Source organism: Ostrea edulis, chromosome 1 (assembly GCF_947568905.1).
Source record: "Ostrea edulis chromosome 1, xbOstEdul1.1, whole genome shotgun sequence".
Taxonomy (NCBI): Eukaryota; Metazoa; Mollusca; class Bivalvia; order Ostreida; family Ostreidae; genus Ostrea; species Ostrea edulis.
Window position 1 is genome coordinate 88,393,356 of NC_079164.1, and position 23,620 is coordinate 88,416,975.

General features: G+C 34.2%; 1 protein-coding gene and 1 long non-coding RNA gene across 2 annotated transcripts in view; one reads left to right on the forward strand and one right to left on the reverse strand.

Moving 5' to 3' along the window:
• Positions 1 to 23,620, forward strand: part of LOC130054588 (uncharacterized) — a 44,755-nt gene that overhangs the window by 4,552 nt on the left and 16,583 nt on the right. The window contains exon 2 of the long non-coding RNA XR_008802903.1: positions 14,089 to 14,230. This is a non-coding gene — a long non-coding RNA (uncharacterized LOC130054588). The remainder of the gene's footprint in view (positions 1 to 14,088; positions 14,231 to 23,620) is intronic.
• LOC125675476 (uncharacterized) lies at positions 378 to 23,222 on the reverse strand. Its single transcript, XM_048913201.2, has 13 exons — positions 23,090 to 23,222; positions 19,456 to 19,549; positions 18,608 to 18,644; positions 14,554 to 14,674; positions 14,071 to 14,223; positions 12,876 to 12,970; positions 12,136 to 12,179; positions 11,972 to 12,026; positions 8,251 to 8,320; positions 7,512 to 7,596; positions 6,978 to 7,264; positions 3,723 to 3,780; positions 378 to 674 (listed from the first exon to the last, which is right to left on the reverse strand). Exons 1-13 carry the CDS (start codon positions 23,114 to 23,116, stop codon positions 517 to 519), a joined length of 1,284 nt encoding a protein of 427 aa, XP_048769158.2. The 5' UTR covers positions 23,117 to 23,222; the 3' UTR covers positions 378 to 516.

Here is a 23,620-nt window from a genome sequence, read left to right on the forward strand (position 1 = left end):
CTTATGATATGTTGGCGTTCTGAGAGATCGACATGATTGGCAATTTCTCAGGAATTACCTTTCAAGATAGGTACACTTATAATGATTACGTAGATAAACTCGTGCGCCATTTAGCTTTAATTCAGATAATGTATGTCTTTTTTGCACGCCATCTAGCGTCAATTAAGCTATTTCATAATAATGACTATTGATTTGCATCTGTGAGCGTTGGTTTTGCAACAGAATCTGTTGATTTTGTTTAAAGCTGGTTTGCTTTGTATTTCAGTATATTTTTGAAAATTAATCGTTCATTTTGCATTACTGTCGTTTTTACCCTTTCCGCCGCCCATAGCCTAGCCCGTGTTTGGATTGTAAAAGATGCCATTAACGAACGCAGTACATATACATGTGCGTGTGATTAACAATTCTGAGAAAAGATATATTTAAATAAGCAAGGAACACATTATACATGTAACATAGTATTACGGTTATGTTATGTCGCTTTGAGCGAATTTAAATGATGTTATTTAGTGTCGGTTAGATATTACTTTCATTGTGGAACTTCAGCCAGCTTCCTAACTTCGTTGTGATTCTCGCTGTTTCTTGTTCTCTCCCCTCTTCACGAAGAGTTTTTGCAAGTGCTCCAATGGTAAGGCATGCCCCTTTCTGGATTTCAGACAGAGAGCGAGTCGGCTCTATGGAGTAAATAAACAAATAAATGAAATACATGTACGTATTATGAATTTTCTGAAAGTGCAATACACTGCAATACGTCGTAGTAATCCATTGACATTTTCTTTTTAGGAATCCGGTACATAAGACTAGAGTTTTTCAACATTTTCAATAATGGAAGCGTATTGCTATCAAAGCGAAATACTTTTTGTTAAGTCATACGCAAGAGATACTAAGTCGTTCTACGTGATGATAAGTCGTACGTACGAGATATTAAGTGGTACATATGATATAATAAGTCGTATGTACGAGATAAAAGTCGTAGATACATGTACAACATATTAAGTTGTACTACGGGATAATTAAGTAGTACATACATGTACGAGTTAACTAAGATTATACCATGCAGGGTACTGTATAGAGCAACTGTATAAAAGTAGGATCCAGTAGAGTGACCTAGGATCCAGTAGAGTGATCTAGGATCCAGTAGAGTGACCTACGATCCAGTTGAGTGACCTAGGATCCAGTAGACTGACCTAGGATCCAGTAGCTTGATAGAGTGTAAGAACTTGACATGTACAGTGATTATACCACGCAGGGTACTGTACAGAGTAACTGTATAAAAGTAGGATCCAGTAGAGTGACCTAGGATCTAGTAGAGTGACCTAGTGTAAGTACTGACATATACAGTGATTTTACCCCACCTTTGACGAGTTAGTTGGGAGATCCTGAATAGTGATTGGCTCATTACGGTCACATGAAGACATGGGATATTCTATCCCATGTCACCGTCAAAATTTATACCAGGCTTCCTTGCGAGTTATCTTTCTTGTTGCATTTGTCAACAACAATGGCGGCCAAACGGTTTGCAAGTTTGGCAGCAGACGAGATAAAAAAAAAAGAAAGAAATTATTGATAATCACACTGGGTATATCTGTGCTGATGTATACATATAATGGTATGATGTATACGTATAATGGTATGATGTTTGTCCAAGTAAACGTTTGTTTAAATACAGTAGTCTTTGAACAAGAAACATTTATGGTACGGTGTTGTCTGTAGTTCTGGTACGCAATAGCCTCATGCATATTATCATAATAGGTCATCGGTGGGATAAATTCGTTACCTAGCCATCTAGATGACTAGGTAACTAATAATACCATGCAGGGTACTGTACAGAGTAACTGTATAAAAGTAGGATCCAGTAGAGTGACCTAGGATCCAGTAGACTGAGCTACGATCCAGTAGAGTGACCTAGGATCCAGTAGGGTGACCTAGGATTTTAGTGATGTCTTCGATAATCATATGCCAAAAATACTTTGAGATATGTTAAATTGCTGTTTGCACAAAGAGGCCAATATAGATAAAATCTTCACTAAAAGTTATATCTTATGCAGAATACCATGCGTGATATTCCTTTTAAAATATTGAAAATTGTTTTTTATTTACTGTATATATATATATATATATATATATATACCGGTATATATATATTGATGATTAACTCTCTCTCTCTCTCTCTCTCTCTCTCTCTCTCTCTCAGACTTTTTATTTCGATATAAGCGTAAAGATTATTTTTGGAAATATTCTAAGTTTATTTTTATTACCGGAAAATGTTTGTCAGCATTGGTGTTTTGTTGTCGACGTTATTGTTCATGAATATTAATAACTATGACGTAGGTCGTCCTAGCAGATCCTCTTTACCGCTTACCGTTCTTCGTGACGCGAGTTTCGGCGTAACGGTGTGACCGTTCGATCGAACGACGCATGAAATGGTCATTGGCGTGTCCCAAATGATCATGATATTCAGTAAAGTACGGTAAATTGGAAAGTCTCTCACTTTTACATATATCATTTATGAAATACCTCTGGCGCTAAACGCTCCAATTTTTGTTGGGTTTTCAAAGGTCTTTAGACTTATAATTGACACAGTTAACGTAGACAGTGTATTGTGACGTTATGTTATCAACAACAAATAAAAATGAAGGTCTGCTTATCAAAAATGTTTGTGGTATTTTCCAGACAATTCATTCATATTATCTACGGTTTTTTTTTATAAAGTAGCGCAGTTTTGTATTTCTATTTATAGAAATTCATGAAATCGTTCATCCATTTTTCGTATTACTGTTTATTTTTATATAACGATTTGCTAAAAGCTGTTAAAATTATAATTAAAGAAATCATTTTGAAAATTTTAAGTGTTTAAAGTACAAATTACACGTCACAGTTTTGGATTTTGGGTAATCAAATTTTAATAACTGTCGAATAACTGTTGAAGCAACTAATGAATCGAATATTCCAGATTCCTTGTGTGGCTTCGTATGAATGACATGGGAGACAGACGATGTTACATATACATGGATGTGGTTGAAAGATTTATATACTATGCTACATTTCTATTAATGTCTGCTGCTTTCACTGTGATTTGCTATAAAGCTTAGACGACTTGTTCTGAAATATATTCTTCTTACTGCCTTTACTTTCCTTATTTATACTCTTAATTTTTCAAAGTCATTACTTGTGTGATAAAAATGTCGTTTAAGTCTTGTCACAAACCTACTTTTGAGGCACAACATGCATGCCTCTTTTACCAGATGCATCAAGGGACAAAGCCTGATTGTCCTAGGGCTCACAGTATGCAAGATATAATTTGAGCCTGATGATTTGAGTATGTATGACCATAAATTCCAGAAGGAAGGCCCAGCGACCTGTTGTGGGGTTGCGACACACCTTTCTCCCCCAAAACAATACAACAGCTGACAAGGTTTGATAATTCTAGGCCTCATAGTGTGAAAAATATCACTCGGTCACGAAATAGCTTACAGGTGGACGGATGGGAAAGCCGTTATGATACGGCCCGTCAAAAGCGGGTGTATAAAACAAGTATTTTCCATACTCATAGTTATATTAATTACTGAAAAATATTTTAAAATTACAATTTCTTAGAAATTTTCTGGGGAAAATGTCTATGTATGTTGATGCCCATGGTTTCGTAACTATATTATAGTTATTCTCTTAGGAAAACTTTTTTGGCTGATTATGTATAGAATACCTTAAGCAAGACCATTTACCATTTTGTTCCTGATTCCATGCACTAAAGCACAAATCTTCAATGATCTTAACCAGGCTCTGAAAAATAGAGTTAAAGTTTTCAACATCCTTGTTATGATAATTATGTTTGCATAAACTCTGCATGAATAGCATTTAGCGTTTGTTAAATAATATATATATATAAAGTTCCCTTTTACTTACTAGCCTTCCAGCACAGCACAAAAGTAATATTATACTCATTTTACCTCTAAATCATTTAACTTTTTTTTTTAAAACTGCTATATGCTATAAAGATTATAACTGCTTAAATATGCTCAAGTACATGCTGAAACTAGCACATGATACAAGCATCCAAGTCAACACCTTGCGTCGAAAATATACCAGGTTATCTAAAAACAAAAATCATAACCAACAATTTCAACACAAATTTTCAGAGATATTTTTAAAATATCATAGAGGAGAAAGCTCAGTTTAAATAAGATAATAATGTTCAACCCAAATGCCAGCAATACTTAGTCTTAGTCCTGCAAATTACAATTTATACCCCCCCCCCCCTTGCCCCAATGATGCTTCATATCAAATGTGAAAAGACTTGGAATGGTAGTTATAAAGAAATACAACATATTTAATTGTTAACGCACGACGGACGATGACGGACGACAATCAATTGCAATAGGTCACCTGAGTTTATGACCTAAAATTTATGGTAAGAAAAAAAAAAAAATGTCTAAAAAATTCTATTATTTGACCTTTAAATAAACGGTCATGGTCAAAGGTAATAAAAAATGGCACCCACATACCAAACACCAAAGGATAAGTCAAAAGATAAAAAAAGATTGGTCTGGCCAAAATATGCCCCAAATTCTATTATTTGACCCTTACATAAAAGGTCAAAGTCATCAAAACTGGTAATATCCACATACATGTACCAAATACCAAAGGCTATGTGAAAGAGAAACAAGATGCCCGCAGGCCTTATCGGCCATCTGAGTAGTAGTTATACGTATCACTAGTCCCAAGGCCAATGAAATCTAGAAAAAAATCCTGTTTTGAATACTAATATTCAACAAAAGTACATGTATAAGTTTTCAGATCACATCTTTTTTAGAATGCCATCGAAAGTGTCCATAGTGATGAACGTCTTTGCTTGATACATGTGTATGTACGAAAGCCCAGAAGGCTCATTCGAGATTCGAAATTCAAAATACGAGATTCGAAATTCAAACCTGAACCCATGCGCCTGTGTCATTGTTAACTCGAACATGTACAGTTATCTTCATGTAAAATAAATTATAAGAATATGATAATTCATTCTCAGCAGAAAAATAGTATGCGGGTAAACCTATAGATTAATCCAAAATCAGAATATATTTCTATGGAGTTAATTTTATTCATAAAACCTTCGATTCCATTTCAATTAAAGTGAACTATTTGAGGTGTATTCGACCTGGTTTTACTCAGAATTCAGGGGTGCAACAATCCAGAATTTACAATTTCGGTCCTCCTTGTCCAAAAGATGCTTCATCCAAATTTGAAAAGAATTGGTATGGCAGTTATCAAGAAGAAGTTGATAAAGTTCTATTGTTCACACATTTGATAACTTACAATTTCAGCGCCATCCTGATACTAAAACCCCCTACCCCTGGAATCATCAAATTAAAAATTTTGTTAGAAGACCACCTGCTCTTTCTATACATCCATTTAGCTTTTAATTCAGTATCAATAACACTAAAGATGTTACCTAAATGTTTTACATATAAACGCTATGTACCAAGTTTGGCCCCGCCTTGGGGTCAGAACCTTTTCCCTGGGATCATGAAATTTACAATTTTGGTAGAGGCCTTCCTTCTCTACATCACAATGGATTTAGTTTTTCTTACACATGTGCAGTTGTAGAGATGAAGATTTTTGAAAATTGGTGGTTTTAGCCCCTCAGGCTCCAGTGATGCAGGAATCCTGAAATTTACAATTTACGCCCCCCTTACCCCACTGATGCATCACACTAAATTTGAAAGGAATCGGAATGAGTTATCAAGAAGTTAAAGATGTTCTATTATTCATACATTTAATAACTGACCATTTGGCTCCACTCTGATACCGAAACCCCTACCCCTGGGATCATCAAATATACATGTACAATTTTGGTAAAGGACTACCTGTTCTTTCTAAATATCCATTTAGTATTAATTTAGTATCAATAACACTAAAGAAAATGTTATTTAAATAATTTACACATAAACTATATGTACCAAGTTTGGCCCCGCCCTGAGTCGAAACCGCTACCCTGGGGATAATGAAATTTTACAAGTTTGGTAGAGGCCTCCCTGCTCTATATCGCAATGGATTTAGTTTTTCTTACACATGTGTTGTTGTAGAGAAATGTTTTGAAAATTCGTCATAATTTGGCAAGTTTTACCCCGCCCCTCAGACCCCAGGAGTGCAGAAGTCCTGAAATTTACAATTTATGCCCCCTTGTTTCAATCATGCGTTATAACGAATTTGAAACGAATTAGAATGGTAGTTATGAAGAAGTTAGAGGTGGCCAATTTTAAGCGCACGGCGGACGATGACGGTCGACAACCAATAGCAATAGGTCACCTGAATTTACTCAGGTGACCTAAAAATATATGATCTGGACAAAAACAATTACCCAAAATTCTATTATTTGACCTTTATATAAGAGTTCAAGTTCAAAAGTCAACAAAAACGGCACGCGACACATTGTCTTATCATAGTATGCATGTACTAACATACCAAATATCAAAGGTCTACTGGGTATGTCAAAAAACAAAAAAAGGTATCAGGACAAAACAATACGAAAAATACTGTTATTTGACCTTTACATAAAAGGTAAAGGTCAAAGGTCATCAAATATTATACGAGACATACTGTCTTATCATGATATACCCACATACTAAATATCAAAGGCCTTTGTCAAAAGACAAAACAGTTATGGACAAACTTGGAATGAGAAGCGGAACAAGAATTCTAACTTCTTTCTGTGAAGAGGAGACATAATGACTACGACCGAGACCGGTTCATATTTATCTTAACTCTCCTGGGTATGCTTTGAGATACAAATTTTCAACTATACCACTGAAAGATTCTACATTTTATTCTTAGAACATTTGGATGAAATTTTTTTCTTAACTTTGCGTAGATAGGGAAATCTAGAATTCATTGGGACAACCTTTGTATGTACGTGGATACACAGATGTAGTCCATCCTTATCCAGCATTTCAAAGCAAGTTATAATTTATGAACGTTAACCATACCTGTTTTGGATTATTGAGATGGGCACAATGAATAAGACACCGCCTAAGTTCTTTGGTTGATGTAATATTATTTTTAAAAATCAGAGTCTCCATTAAGTTCTGGGTTTCTTCTCTGTTAGAATATGCCAGTATTCCTATCATCACATCTCTTTCTTCCTCACATACAGTGTCTTTCTCCGCACATTGACGTAAGAGGGCGTTTGTGAAAAATCTCTCGAAGTCATCTGTTACCAAATGTGTCAAATTGTGTCGAAGATACAGTAGACATTCTGTGCGATTTGGATGGGCTAGAAATTGTTTATAATGTACATCATAAAAACTGTGTGGGTAATCAATCGTAATTTAGAATACATGATTATTTTCACTTTGGTTTATTTTTTTAAGAGATGAGCTGGCTCACGTTGGTTCATTGAGTACATGGGTGTTTTTTTTTTTTATTGACAAATTAATTCTTTCCACAACACAAAACGAAATTCTTATGTAAGATACATATTCGACGTTCCTTAGTCTAATGCAAACGTAATATTAACTTACTTCTCTCCTTATACCTTAAAACACATAGTTTTAACTTCTCTATTTCATGTTGAATAGATGATAGATTTTGTCTGTTTTCAGGTTTCTAAATAATGAAGTAAATAGATACATAAGTAAACAATAGCATTGAAATTCAACAAAATGCCATGAAAGTAATAACAAAGGTAGCCCCATCTTCATGTAATGTCATTTTATTTGCAAAAATTTTTTTTTTTAAATTTGTTCATGATAGAGATATCTTTTGGGGGAATTTTATTCACCGGGTAAAAAAGGCAACCAATTTGATATTGAAAAGGTATAAATAATCAATTATCTATACTACAATTAAAATAGTGTCAACGGCAATAACCCACACGCTGCTATTTTACTACTGAATGTCTTTTATGCAATAATATCCTTGATATCCAGAAATTATATGTACGAGTTATAAAGTAGCAAATTTTGGAAACTTTTGAAATTGAACTTTTTTCCATTTTAACCAGTTTTTATGTATTCTTTATCATGATGTTTAATGAAGATGTGCGATTTTTTTATGTTGATTTGTACTTCTGTTGATGTATGTGTGGCATCTTTCAAAGGGTGACAACGTGTACATTTTCTTTAGTTATTGATTAAATTAACCTATACTTAGTGGAAATGAATACAGGTTTTCTACTTTAAATCCTTAATTTTGATAAGTCACATGAGGGTGGAGCTACCTAAGACAATCGTTATTGTTTTGCTTCTGCATTGAATATACCGGTTTTATGGCACTGCCTTCTCTGTGTAGTCCCTCGTGTAGTGTATCAAAATCTTTAGCGTCATATTTCCTGTAATGGGACATATCGCAATCACATTATACCGTTCAGACTACCCTTTGCATCATATTGTAAGTTAATTTATGTGAAATTCAGAGAGAGAGAGAGAGAGAGAGAGAGAGAGAGAGAGAGAGAGAGAATATGCCATGTAGTAATGTGTATGTAAATACTACAGCATTATTGTAAATAATTGCATTTATATGATTTGTGAATCCATTCTCTCTCTATGTGTAATTTATGTAACATTCTATTTGAAGGTCATATTGTCCAGCTCTTTAAGGACACACACCATGTTTCCAGACTTTTTATTTTTTTTTTCAGCAAAATTAATTCTTTTCGTGTCTAAAACTACTTTAAATGTGCTTTAAATGAAATATTTTGCGAACTCTTAGAGTTTGAAAGCGATGGAATTCAAATCTTACGCGCCATTATGTGTGACGTCATATGCGAGCTCGAGCAAGAAGGTTAGCCATTTCATAAACAGATTAGATTTAATGACAAAAAATGCCAATTATCACATTAACGGCTTGTAAATAACACTGCATTAGGGTGTTTTGTGTCGTTTAAAGGTGTGCTAGGTGTCAGTAGAAAAGAGTTAGAATGATTTTTTTTCAATGTTTCGAAGGAAGGTGTGAGGGAAATCATGGACAATTTTTTGTCGGTGCAAGGACTTTGCCATAAAAAATCCTCCCCATTCGCCTTTGTCCATGTACTTTTTCAAACAGCGGTTGGACAGAGACCCAGATAAACTGCGATATAATGATTATACCGAAGCTAAACACTGTTAGGCATTTTGTTTAGGTCTTCAATACGTACACTCGCATCAACTAACCTTCACTTGTGCTCCTAGGTTCTACCAACAGGTAGATTTAGAATAATTTTAAAGATAAAAGATATTTCTTTGAACTTTCAATCATAGAAAATAAAATATTGTATTTCCTAACTTTAAATTGAATAATACTTTCATTTTTTTTTAATGAACTCGTAACATCAAGTACGGTATTATGCCGTGCTCCCACTTCCTAACGACGTGTATTGATTGAATATTGTTTAACTCCCTCTCGAGAATATTTCACTCATATGGAGACGTCACCATTGCCGATGAAGGGCTACAAAATTTAAGCCCATGCTCGGCGCTTACGGCCTTTGAGCAGGGAGGGATCTTCATTGTGCCACTCCTGCGTGACACGGGACCTCGGTTTTTCCGGTCTGGTCTGAAGGACCAATACCGACGTGTAGATCACAATTCAAAAATAATAATGATAATAATAAAATTGCTTTATTAAAATAAAATTGTGATTTCCAAGTAAGATTTGATAATTTTTATTTATTTATTTTTGAAATGCCCCCATGTCCTGTGTAAACATTATCTACTTGCAATTGCCGGTTTCATACTCGCTTTCCTTGCTGCATTTGGATGTTTACATTGCTATTTGTAAAACATAATATTCGGGAAATTCGTCAACATCGGTTGTCCATGGTGAATAAATTAGGCTCCTAAAAGCTGAGTTTTTACAGCTACTTAATACTATTTTCACTATCAGTTGATCGAAGAAGGTCGCATATGATGTCACTTTTCCACATGACTACATACATGTAACTAATTAACGAGACTTTTTGGAATTGGGGCTTATATTTGAATCCGCATTGTGGCCAATTATCGCAATATTTCGTCGAACGAACCATTAGAATGGACTACTATGTGCATTAGAAAAACAAAATGCATATAATTTTGTATACTTTGAAAACATGCGATGTGTCCTTAAGTTTCGTAGGTATTGTCCAATCATATCGTAAGGTCATATCACGTGATGTTTAGATAGCGTCAATTCTAGAAATTGTATTATAAACAAAGAGAAATTTTGAAGATTTAACCACCCTTCTTCCCCTTCTCTCACCTACATATTTATTATGCAGCTGTTTTGTAATGTTTAGGCAGCTGATTTGGTGTTTATACTTGAGACTGCATGGCTGCTGGTTTTCGTTTCGTATAATATACATCATATTATTCAATGATTTTTGGATATTTTATTTTGTCAAGTGTTTAATTTTAGATCACTTAACCATATTCAGGGATTTTTATAGAAGCAACTTGTGTTGTCAGTATTGTCTGGATTTCCCCTTAGCTTGTTTTTGTTATCATTTTATAGAATGATAATATTTGTTTATTGTCATCTAATAAATGACATTAGTTCACACAATACTGATGCTATGTTCTGTTTGGTTTGTTGTTCCATCTTTATATGGAACTTTGCCAGAGCTCCAATATTACATAAAAAATAATTATATAACTAGTGAATGAGCACCAAGTATATGTTGGTTAACTTTTCTCAAGTACCAAAAAATTTGGTGCCGAGCGAAGCGAGATGCACAGTGAGCAGTTTTCAAGTATAATTAGGTTTTTCGTACACATTCAATATATCTTCATTCATGTATCAAGAGTGTTTGCCATGCCTTTTCAAATGGATTCATGTTAAAAACTTGCTAAAACTATTCTTTTGGATATTTTCGGGCATGATAGAACGTGTCCTAGGAATGATCTTGAAAACAGACTATTTGGGTGACCAACAAAAACGTATCAGATATGCTGATAGAGTGATATAAAACTGTCCCTGTGTCTTAAATTTGTTTCAAATGATAGGTTGCTGGATGTGTCGCTTTGTGAACGAAGTCCGAACACAAAATGGTGAGTACACATCCTATACTATTTTCACGAAGTTATTCTAGGGCATAACAGATACCTCAGAGAGAGAGAGAGAGAGAGAGAGAAACACACACACACACACACACACACACAGAGAGAGAGAGAGAGAGAGAGAGAGAGAGTAGACATATCTTAAATAGAGCATGTATGATCTATTGTTTCTGTTGGTCGCCCAAGCCACCCAAATATTTGTGTTTTTGTTTTAATATTCAATGCTCCATACCAAGTCTGGTAAAACCGTATTCCGAAAGCGCGACGACCTTCCTTGATATAATATTTATATATATATATATATATATATATATATATATATATATATAGTGGGATAAATCTCCGATATAATCTTCTAGAGTGCTCGACGTGGCCTCACGGAGCTACATAAATTGATCTATATATATATATATATATATATATAATTATATATATATAATTAGCCATTCCTAGCGAATTATCTCAACGATATATAATAAAACATTGCAATGTACGTCATTTTTTGTTTGCACTCTTCACAAAGAAACAAAAAATCACTAGTTAGTAGTCATTCAAAAATGAAATTCTTTCTTTTTTCTTTGTTGTTTCATCGGGTGATGAAGATAGCAATCATTGCATAAAAAATTTGCAAAACCCGTTTACGCGGGTTATGCTTCTTTTTTTTTTTTTTTGCCATACATTTTATTGTTTATATTTTTAAAAATGTTTATGCATTTTTACAGCCAATGCACCCTTTGACCTTGATGACACTCCATATTTGGTAATGATTTTGCAGAGAGGTGATACTAAAAAAAAACCGTATCGAACTAGCTTGCAACAAAAGATGTATTTATTGCATGATGAAAGCAGTGTCAATTTCAAAAGAAGTATAAAAGAAAAGAATCAATGAATGTAAATATCTTTTGATTTACTGTAATATTTTAACGACAATCATTTCCACTAAGAACGTTAACGTAAGTGATTCTTACCATTTGTTCGTTAGATGAATGTTGGTTTCGGCAAAAGCTCTTATTGCAGGAAAATCTGTGAACAAAATAAATAATTAAACTTCCATGTGCCCCAGTATGTAGTGACTTAGTTCTAACAAGTGTAATTATCATTTAGAAACGTTATATATTATTTAGTATCATACCACCACTGAATTCCTGACTAGGCTCTTTTTCTGATAGCGTGGGGCTGTAGAAAGCACAAAAATGATATCATATGAAAAGATATGCATATTGTAATGATTTGGTATTTAAACTTTAAGGTAAAGCAATGTGGATTAGTTCACGAGACAACGTATATATATATATATATATATATATATATATATAGTTATAACTATATATATATATATATATATATATATATAAATATATATATATATATATATATATATATATATATATAATATAATACACACACACACACATATATTTATATATATATATAATTTTATATATATATATATATATGTGTGTGTGTGTGTGTGTGTGTGTGTATTATATTTTTTAACTGTCTGAAGAGGCATTAAAGTTGAAAGCGCTAACAGTGAAATGTTATTCAAGTTTTGTGTTTCTTGACTTATATTATTGGATGTATTACTGTATCAAATGCTCTAAACACTTTGTTGAAATATTTCGACCGTGTTACCGGTCTTCTGTGTTTATCACTACATAGTCGTGCGTTACGTTGCTATGAGAAATAAACACGACTGAAGAAGACCAGGAACACGGTCGAAATATTTCTACAAAGTGTTTAGAGTTTTTTTCTATAGTTTACTTCCAAAACAGAGACTTTATATATATATATATATGTGTGGTGTGTGTGTGTGTGTGTGTGTGTGTGTGTGTGTGTGTTGTAACTGTTAGATAAAATCTGCAGTCTTACTTTCTATACGGCGTTTCATCTTTGTCATTATGAGTTGTTACATTGTCAATCCCATGTATGAAATGCACGAGGCCATTTGCGTCATAGTGCAGTGTCTGAAATACATTTTTAAAGCTACAGATAAGAAAACTACAAAGGTCAACGTAGGGAAATACGATTTGAATTAACCGGGAGATGGAGGACAAGGGACGTAACTTGCGCGAAGTGTTGATACGTGTATTTGAACAATAATTTACTTCGAACTGCTGAGTTCTTATTTTTCATAAAGAGTGCAGATTAGTGTGAAGAAACGAAGCATCGTTCTTCTAAGGGGAAGGAAAAAATGCCTTCTAGAATAAAGAAACCTAAAAATCTACATGTATCTTTTACCCAAGCTTCATTTTCCTAAATCGGAAGCGGGGAGCATCCTTCAATTCATCAGTTCATTGAAGCATACATTCTTACCATAAATTAAAACCATCAAAAAAGTGGAGCGGGGAAAACGCCATTATATCTTACTTTGCATCTGAAAATAACGGAATGTCAACGTTGTCAAAAAGTGGAGGGGGTTGGTTAGTTCTATGTGCCTTGTATGTTGACATTATCGTGCACTCATCTATCTATTGACATTTGGTATCATGAACACTCGTATAACTTTGTAAATTGACAGCAACTTTGACAAACGATAATGATCTTTTAACATTGTAAAGTATATGACTATGAATAGTATTTGTACCAAAACTATTGAAACTCACTTTTTATTGCGTTACGCTTTAACTGTCGCACACGTGTCGTGGTGTTTTATTGATAAATGATACATCATTTCTGAATACTTAAAACACTGGATACTCAACCTAATTAAAATTAGATCCAATGATCCGCTCATCTACTATCACCACACTTTTTAATTATAGTGTAGCGATAGTAGATGAGCGGATCATAGGATTTAATTTCAATTAGATTGACTGGATACTGAACTTTGTTTTATTTTCGGTCCACCCCAATAGTATTTCCAATAAGCTACGCTTCATCATTACATTACATGTTTGCCCAACTATCTACTTTGTATTGCTTATAGGAGTTATGAGATTGATCACTGTTCGTTATCTTCACCTTTCATTAAGGAAAACATTTGCAAATAACATTCTATAAATATTCAACTTTGATGTGTCTCAGGTTACATAAAAACGTACCCAATTCATTGATTTTCACTAACCCTTTTATGATATCTCAGTAGATCATCTGAACTTTGGTGGATCTTGTGAAGCACGGTTCCTGTCGGTGAGCGGATTGCAGTATACTTATGTTGAATGTGACCTCCATGCTCTCTCTCCACTGCTTCATATGACCACGCGTCATCATCCGATTTCTTCCAGGTAGAAGATTATAATACATAAAACTTATTCTAAGTAAATGTATGAGTATGAAAATATCATATTAGGCTACTTAGCGATAAAGAACGTATTTGGGTCTGACTTGTATGCTATCATCGCAAGCCATGGCTGAAATGTACGTTGTTGGAGCGTATGTTTCAGCCGTGGCTTGCGACGATGCTTGTATGCAGGCATAAAATATTTCCACCTTGCACAGCACGTGGTGTATCGGTGGTGTCCTGTGTTATTGAGTATGTTTTTGCATAGAATATAGTGTCAAATTCTGACAATAATTGGATTAGTAAACAAGGTAATACAGAATTTACCCTAAATTCGGCTGACATTGTCCCAACTATGGCTTTCTTCATTGTTGTCAGTTCATACGAATCTTCTGGATGGATATGCACAAACTGTATTACTCCAGATGGCTCCAGTTCAAATAGGAAACTAACGGTAAAAATTAACGCATTTTATTTCTTTAAAGAATAGAATGCACCATTACTTTGTCATCTATATAATTTTTTAACATTTCTTTAGAATGTGAGATATTGGAGATTATACACTTCGATTTGATTTAGATGAGGTATACTTTTAAGATTTTATCAGGCGAATGAAAATACCTTCGGAATCATTTGAGACATTGGAATGCTATGAGGCAAACACGTGAGAATTTATGAAATGATTTAGAATTGTTTTCGAATTATTTGAGAACATTCTGGAAATTCTCGAGAAATACAATTACATTTGATCGAGATGAAATTATGAGACATATTTCTAACATTTTATCAGAGGAATGAAAATTCTTTCGGGTTATTGGATTTTAATGTTTCTATGAGTGGTATTGTGTGGTAGCATTTTGCCGAGGAAAACTAAATATTCTTTTATCTAGGTGTTTATTAATAAAAAGGTGCACTCTTCACATATAAAAACGAGTTCGTAATTTATTCCAGCAAACGTTTTATGCATAATATGTATATCACTGCAAATTGCGGTCAGTTTATTAAAATTAAACAGTCCCATTATTACGTTATAAATCATTTTTACTATTAGGATCGAACTAAATCGTACAACAATATAAATTACTATAAAACATGTTCATTTTTCCATTTCATGAAAATATTCCATAAGGAAATCTCCATCGTAAATACTAGTATAGCATGCATTCAAGTGGGTAATTAGATTTTGGAACGCAGTTCGCAGTTCACTATTCGCAATTCTAGAACGCAGTTCGCAATTCAATTTCTATATGCATAAAACAATACCACACTGGAATTATAAGGATGGGGTGTCAGTTACCAACTCCAAACACTGTTAAGAAATGGTGATGGTAATCTCTCTAGTTACAGAGATCCGCCCCTCCAATTTTTATGCATAACGCATTACACTTAGTGAATAAACATCTTTTTCGGAATAGTCGAAGACCCCTACCACGGGGAGTGAAATTTTGGGGGTAGGGTATTTGTGGTCCTTTCCCACCACTGTTAAGAAATGGTGATTTTACTCTCTCTCTAGTTACAGAGATCCGCCCCTCCAATTTTTATGCATAACGCATTACACTAAGTGAATAAACATCGGGTTCGGAATAATCGAAGACCCCTACCCCGGGGACTGAAATTTAGGGGTAGGGTATTAGTGGTCCTCTCCCACCACTGTGAAGAAATGGTTAAGTTACTCTCTCTAGTTACGGAGATCCGCCCCTCCAGTTTTTATGCATAATGCATTACACTAAGTGAATAAACATCGGGTTCTGAATCACCGAAGACCCCTGCCCCGGGGACTGACATTTTGGGGGTAGGGTATTAGTGGTCCTCTCCCACCATTATGAAGAAATGGTGATGTTACTCTCTCTAGTTACGGAGATCCGCCCCTTCCATTTTTATGCATAATGCATGACACTAAGTGAGTAAACATCGTGTTCGGAATCATGGAAGACCTCTATCTCGGGGACTGAAATTTTGGGGGTAGGGTGTTAGTGGTCCTCTCCCACCACTATGGAGAAATGGTGATGTTACTCTCTCTAGTTACGGAGATCCACCCTCCAATTTTTATGCATAATGCATTACACTAAGTGAATAAACACCCTTCTCCCAAAATTTCAGTCCCCTGGGTAGGGTCTTCGATGATTCCGAACCCGATGTTTATTCACTTAGTGTGAAGCATTATGCATAAAAATTGGAGGGGCGGATCTCCGTAACTAGAGAGAGAGTAACATCACCATTTCTTCATAGTGGTGGGAAAGAACCACTAACACCCTTCTCTCAAAATTTCAGTCCCCTGGGTAGGGATCTTCGATGATTCCGAACCCAATGTTTATTCACTTAGTGTGAAGCATTATGCATAAAAATTGGAGGGGCGGATCTCCGTAACTAGAGAGAGTAACATCACCATTTCTTTATAGTGGTGGGAAAGAACCACTAACACCCTTCTCTCAAAATTTCAGTCCCCTGGGTAGGGATCTTCGATGATTCCGAACCCGATGTTTATTCACTTAGTGTGAAGCATTATGCATAAAAATTGGAGGGGCGGATCTCCGTAACTAGAGAGAGTAACATCACCATTTCTTCATAGTGGTGGGAGAGGACCACTAATGCCCTACCCCTAAAATTTCAGTCCCCGGGGTAGGGGTCTTCGATGATTCCGAACCCGATGTTTATTCACTGAGTGTAATGCGTTACAAAATGTATTTAAAAATGTCGGAGGAACGGATCTCCATAGCTAAAGAGAGTAACATCACCATTTCTTCATAGTGGTCGGAAAGGACCACTAATACCCTTCCCCCAAAATTTCAGTCCCCGGGGTAGGGGTCTTCGATGATTCCGAACCCGATGTTTATTCACTTAGTGTAATGCATTTTGCATAAAAATTGGAGGGGTGGATCTCCGTAACTAGAGAGATTACCATCACCATTTCTTCACAGTGTTTTGGGTTGGTAACTGGCATCCCGTCCTTATAATTCCAGTGTGGTGTTGTTTTATGCATATAGAAATTTGAATTGCAAACTGCGTTCTGGAATGCAGTTCACTATTGAATTGCGAATAGTGAACTGCGAACTGCGTTCCAAAATCTGAAAGCCTAGAAAAGTGTTACAAACTTCCAATATTTCATTCTTTCCTTTATTTAGCAATTGCAGCAAATTATTGAACATTTTGTTTTGATATGTTAATAGTATCATCCTAACTTGTATATATCAATACAGCATCATTACAAGCCAAGCCTAGCGATTCTCGGTACTTTCAGTACTTTGATTCATTTTCGTCTCGCTTCCTTTCACTTTGGAGTTCCGAATGACAACGAACGATGCACGGTGAACGCGCGAGCGGTTAAGAACGTTTCAGGGACTGTATATACTTCGTTTCGTTTCGGTATGTTTCGTTTCGTTATGGTGGGTTTCGTTTCGGTAGATTTCGTTTCGTTTCGATTTCGTTTCGCACTTTACAGCATCCCGGCTTGTACCGGCCCATAAGTATGTCGCACATTAAAAAAGGACATTTTGATGAGCAAATAATATTCATTATCAAAATAATCTAGATTCTTTATGGATAATATTGCTCGGTTCAAAGATTTTTTTTTTTTTACCCCAGTTCATTATTTAACCATGTAAAATTGCTGCATATTGTGTTGGATTTAAAGACATCTATTAGTACATGTAATTACTATGGAATTAACAGTATATTATGAATTTGATAAAAAAAAAAAAAAATCCCGGAAACAAATTTGCAAAATTGCAATTTCATTTTTTTTTTTTTACTCCATCTTGTACTAATTCATCATAAAAATCGTTTTTGTAACAGTATTTTTTTAATGTAACGTTAATCTTTGAAAATGAATCAGGATCTCAATACAACATATGATATTGTGTTTGATATATTTGCTGGTGTCTGCTTCAAAACTTGTTCTACTAGCTGAATTAAGAAACTTGGGCAATGAAGAGGGAGTAAATTTTGCTATTATTCACCTCGACTGGGCAGCGTAGTATGTCATCCTAATAGTCCGACTCTCAATGTTTTGATTATTAAAGGCGTCCGTCTATGATATCAAAAGCCTAGTCTTGAATGGTTGCATAAAGTGTTGAAAAGCCGTATGTTTTGATGGTGTTGATTTGGGAAATGTTTTGTGATTACAAATTCGCTTGGAATTTTTTAGATTCCACATTTGATTTACACCACTTCTAGCATACATGTACATGTATTTAGATACAAGTCTGTGCCAATCTAATCTCTCATGTCTACCTGTAATTTCATGAGGCTATTCTTGTTGAGCACTATAAGACTGTGTTCAGTCATTATCAAATTGATAAAAATGTCTGCATATTCGTCACAAGCCAATGCTTTTAAAGGGAAATGATATGGCACAGGGTACAATAAAATAAAATGCACTCACCTTTTGCTGAGATTCCACTTCTTAGGATTATCTGCAACTATAAACAAGAATCCCTAGGTAATCTTACGGTCAATTAACTTATCAAAATCAATTTTACAACAGAATTAAGACAAATATGGCTATGTAATCCAATCCACATTTTTTTAAAGAGGAGGGAGTTAGGCTGAAAATCTTTCAAGAAAAAAATCATAGATTGGTTGTTATATATGTATATTATTTTTTCTGAATATGTCGAAATATTGCAGCCAGTGATTCAAACGTACCACCAGAAGACCTCGATTGATAGTGGAATATTCAAGTTGAGGTGTATGAGTTCTAGACCTTCAATCGAGTAAATAACATTTGAGTGCATACATGTATGACGTAACGCATGACACGGATTCTACATTTACTTCCACTGTAAGTGTTAATTTTCCACACCAGTGATTTATCTTGTCCTCCATGATCTTTATACTTACATTTTTTTTCCTTATCATTTACACACTCTGAAGTGGTATGTCTGAACAGAAGTGTAAGTTTTCAAGTATGCAATTTATAGTCTTCATGTACCATATGTTATAAATGGTTTCAGAAATAAATGAACATGAATTTATGATATTAATATCAAGAATCAGAGATAAGCTAGACGAAAGGCTGAGAAAATAATTCTGTCTGATAATCAAATACCGATCACAAAGTCGTAAGTATGTATTCAAGTTCTATAAACCACAGATGTACTTTACATATTAATTAAGAAAATCTACAAGAAAGGAAAATTTACAGTGTTTGAAAAGTTTTATATTAGATATTTTGTGATTCACATAATGTAGATGTGCTAATTGTACCGGTAGTGTTGCGCTATTACTTACAAAATCCATCCATAGTTCTCATTGTGATGCTGTCAACGTGAAGTTGATAAAGAGAAACTCCAGTTTCTGTGCGATTGACATCTCGTATCCGAAACTATGAAGAACAAAACTTTACTTCGCTGTATATCAAATGCTAAAATCCGAAACTATGAAGAACAAAACTTTACTTCGCTGTATATCAAATGCTAAAATCCGAAACTATGAAGAACAAAACCTTACTTCGCTGTATATCAAATGCTAAAATCCGAAACTATGAAGAACAAAACTTTACTTCGCTGTATATCAAATGCTAAAATCCGAAACTATGAAGAACAAACCCTTACTTCGCTGTATATCAAATGCTAAAATCCGAAACTATGAAGAACAAAACCTTACTTCGCTGTATATCAAATGCTAAAATCCGAAACTATGAAGAACAAAACCTTATTTCGCTGTATATCAAATGCTAAAATCCGAAACTATGAAGAACAAAACTTTACTTCGCTGTATATCAAATGCTAAAATCCGAAACTATGAAGAACAAAACCTTATTTCGCTGTATATCAAATGCTAAAATCCGAAACTATGAAGAACAAAACCTTACTTCGCTGTATATCAAATGCTAAAATCCGAAACTATGAAGAACAAAACCTTACTTCGCTGTATATCAAATGCTAAAATCCGAAACTATGAAGAACAAAACCTTATTTCGCTGTATATCAAATGCTAAAATCCGAAACTATGAAGAACAACACCTTACTTCGCTGTATATCAAATGCTAAAATCCGAAACTATGAAGAACAAAACTTTACTTCGCTGTATATTAAATGCTAAAATCCGAAACTATGAAGAACAAAACCTTACTTCGTTGTATATCAAATGCTAAAATCCGAAACTATGAAGAACAAAACTTTACTTCGCTGTATATCAAATGCTAAAATCCGAAACTATGAAGAACAAAACCTTACTTCGCTGTATATCAAATGCTAAAATCCGAAACTATGAAGAACAAAACCTTATTTTGCTGTATATCAAATGCTAAAATCCGAAACTATGAAGAACAAAACCTTACTTCGCTGTATATCAAATGCTAAAATCCGAAACTATGAAGAACAAAACTTTACTTCGCTGTATATCAAATGCTAAAATCCGAAACTATGAAGAACAAAACCTTACTTCGCTGTATATCAAATGTTAAAATCCGAAACTATGAAGAACAAAACTTTACTTCGCTGTATATCAAATGCTAAAATCCGAAACTATGAAGAACAAAACCTTACTTCGCTGTATATCAAATGCTAAAATCCGAAACTATGAAGAACAAAACCTTACTTCGCTGTATATCAAATGCTAAAATCCGAAACTATGAAGAACAAAACCTTATTTCGCTGTATATCAAATGCTAAAATCCGAAACTATGAAGAACAAAACCTTACTTCGCTGTATATCAAATGCTAAAATCCGAAACTATGAAGAACAAAACCTTACTTCGCTGTATATCAAATGCTAAAATCCGAAACTATGAAGAACAAAACCTTATTTCGCTGTATATCAAATGCTAAAATCCGAAACTATGAAGAACAACACCTTACTTCGCTGTATATCAAATGCTAAAATCCGAAACTATGAAGAACAAAACTTTACTTCGCTGTATATTAAATGCTAAAATCCGAAACTATGAAGAACAAAACCTTACTTCGTTGTATATCAAATGCTAAAATCCGAAACTATGAAGAACAAAACTTTACTTCGCTGTATATCAAATGCTAAAATCCGAAACTATGAAGAACAAAACCTTACTTCGCTGTATATCAAATGCTAAAATCCGAAACTATGAAGAACAAAACCTTACTTCGCTGTATATCAAATGCTAAAATCCGAAACTATGAAGAACAAAACTTTACTTCGCTGTATATCAAATGCTAAAATCCGAAACTATGAAGAACAAACCCTTACTTCGCTGTATATCAAATGCTAAAATCCGAAACTATGAAGAACAAAACCTTACTTCGCTGTATATCAAATGCTAAAATCCGAAACTATGAAGAACAAAACCTTATTTCGCTGTATATCAAATGCTAAAATCCGAAACTATGAAGAACAAAACTTTACTTCGCTGTATATCAAATGCTAAAATCCGAAACTATGAAGAACAAAACCTTATTTCGCTGTATATCAAATGCTAAAATCCGAAACTATGAAGAACAAAACCTTACTTCGCTGTATATCAAATGCTAAAATCCGAAACTATGAAGAACAAAACCTTACTTCGCTGTATATCAAATGCTAAAATCCGAAACTATGAAGAACAAAACCTTATTTCGCTGTATATCAAATGCTAAAATCCGAAACTATGAAGAACAACACCTTACTTCGCTGTATATCAAATGCTAAAATCCGAAACTATGAAGAACAAAACTTTACTTCGCTGTATATTAAATGCTAAAATCCGAAACTATGAAGAACAAAACCTTACTTCGTTGTATATCAAATGCTAAAATCCGAAACTATGAAGAACAAAACTTTACTTCGCTGTATATCAAATGCTAAAATCCGAAACTATGAAGAACAAAACCTTACTTCGCTGTATATCAAATGCTAAAATCCGAAACTATGAAGAACAAAACCTTATTTTGCTGTATATCAAATGCTAAAATCCGAAACTATGAAGAACAAAACCTTACTTCGCTGTATATCAAATGCTAAAATCCGAAACTATGAAGAACAAAACTTTACTTCGCTGTATATCAAATGCTAAAATCCGAAACTATGAAGAACAAAACCTTACTTCGCTGTATATCAAATGTTAAAATCCGAAACTATGAAGAACAAAACTTTACTTCGCTGTATATCAAATGCTAAAATCCGAAACTATGAAGAACAAAACCTTACTTCGCTGTATATCAAATGCTAAAATCCGAAACTATGAAGAACAAAACCTTACTTCGCTGTATATCAAATGCTAAAATCCGAAACTATGAAGAACAAAACCTTATTTCGCTGTATATCAAATGCTAAAATCCGAAACTATGAAGAACAACACCTTACTTCGCTGTATATCAAATGCTAAAATCCGAAACTATGAAGAACAAAACTTTACTTCGCTGTATATCAAATGCTAAAATCCGAAACTATGAAGAACAAAACCTTACTTCGCTGTATATCAAATGCTAAAATCCGAAACTATGAAGAACAAAACTTTACTTCGCTGTATATCAAATGCTAAAATCCGAAACTATGAAGAACAAAACCTTACTTCGCTGTATATCAAATGCTAAAATCCGAAACTATGAAGAACAAAACCTTATTTCGCTGTATATCAAATGCTAAAATCCGAAACTATGAAGAACACCTTATTTCGCTGTATATCAAATGCTAAAATCCGAAACTATGAAGAACAACACCTTACTTCGCTGTATATCAAATGCTAAAATCCGAAACTATGAAGAACAAAACTTTACTTCGCTGTATCTCAAATGCTAAAATCCGAAACTATGAAGAACAAAACCTTACTACGCTGTACATCAAATGTATATCAAATGCTAGAAAAGTATCTATGATCAGTATTAACTATTATATCCAGAAAGGTATTTGGCAATTTGATACGGCTTATTTTGACAATATTAGTTTCATGACAAGCTCAATTTTTACAGACCTTGATGACAGTCGTGACATTGTACATTCCTAGTGTGTCCGTGGTCGAGGAATACGTATAATGGTGGATATATCCCGGCTCGAACCAGTATCCACACACGCTCCCCAAAAGTAGAATGAAAATGTAAACTCCCGATTCCATGTTGTGACGCTCATGAAATGAAATAAATTAGATATCGTTCATTAACAGATATCCCCCTGCAAGTATTTAAACTCTTCTATTGAGCATTTCGTAAGTAATAAGGAGAGAGAAAAAACACTTTTGATACAATTAGTTTTCGTTTTATGAAATTTGCCTAATACCATCTCGAACTATTTTCATGCTACATAATCATAAACATTATCATGTTTCTCTATCAAACTTAAATTCACATCAGAACTAATTTGACGTGCCTACCTTCAAGGGTATCCTGATGATTCTAAATTTTGAACATTTGATAATGCATGGATATAGCTTACTAGATATCGCGCCTTTGCCCATTGGTCGATATGAAAATGCATTAGAAAAGCGATATTGGTATAGTTCACAATT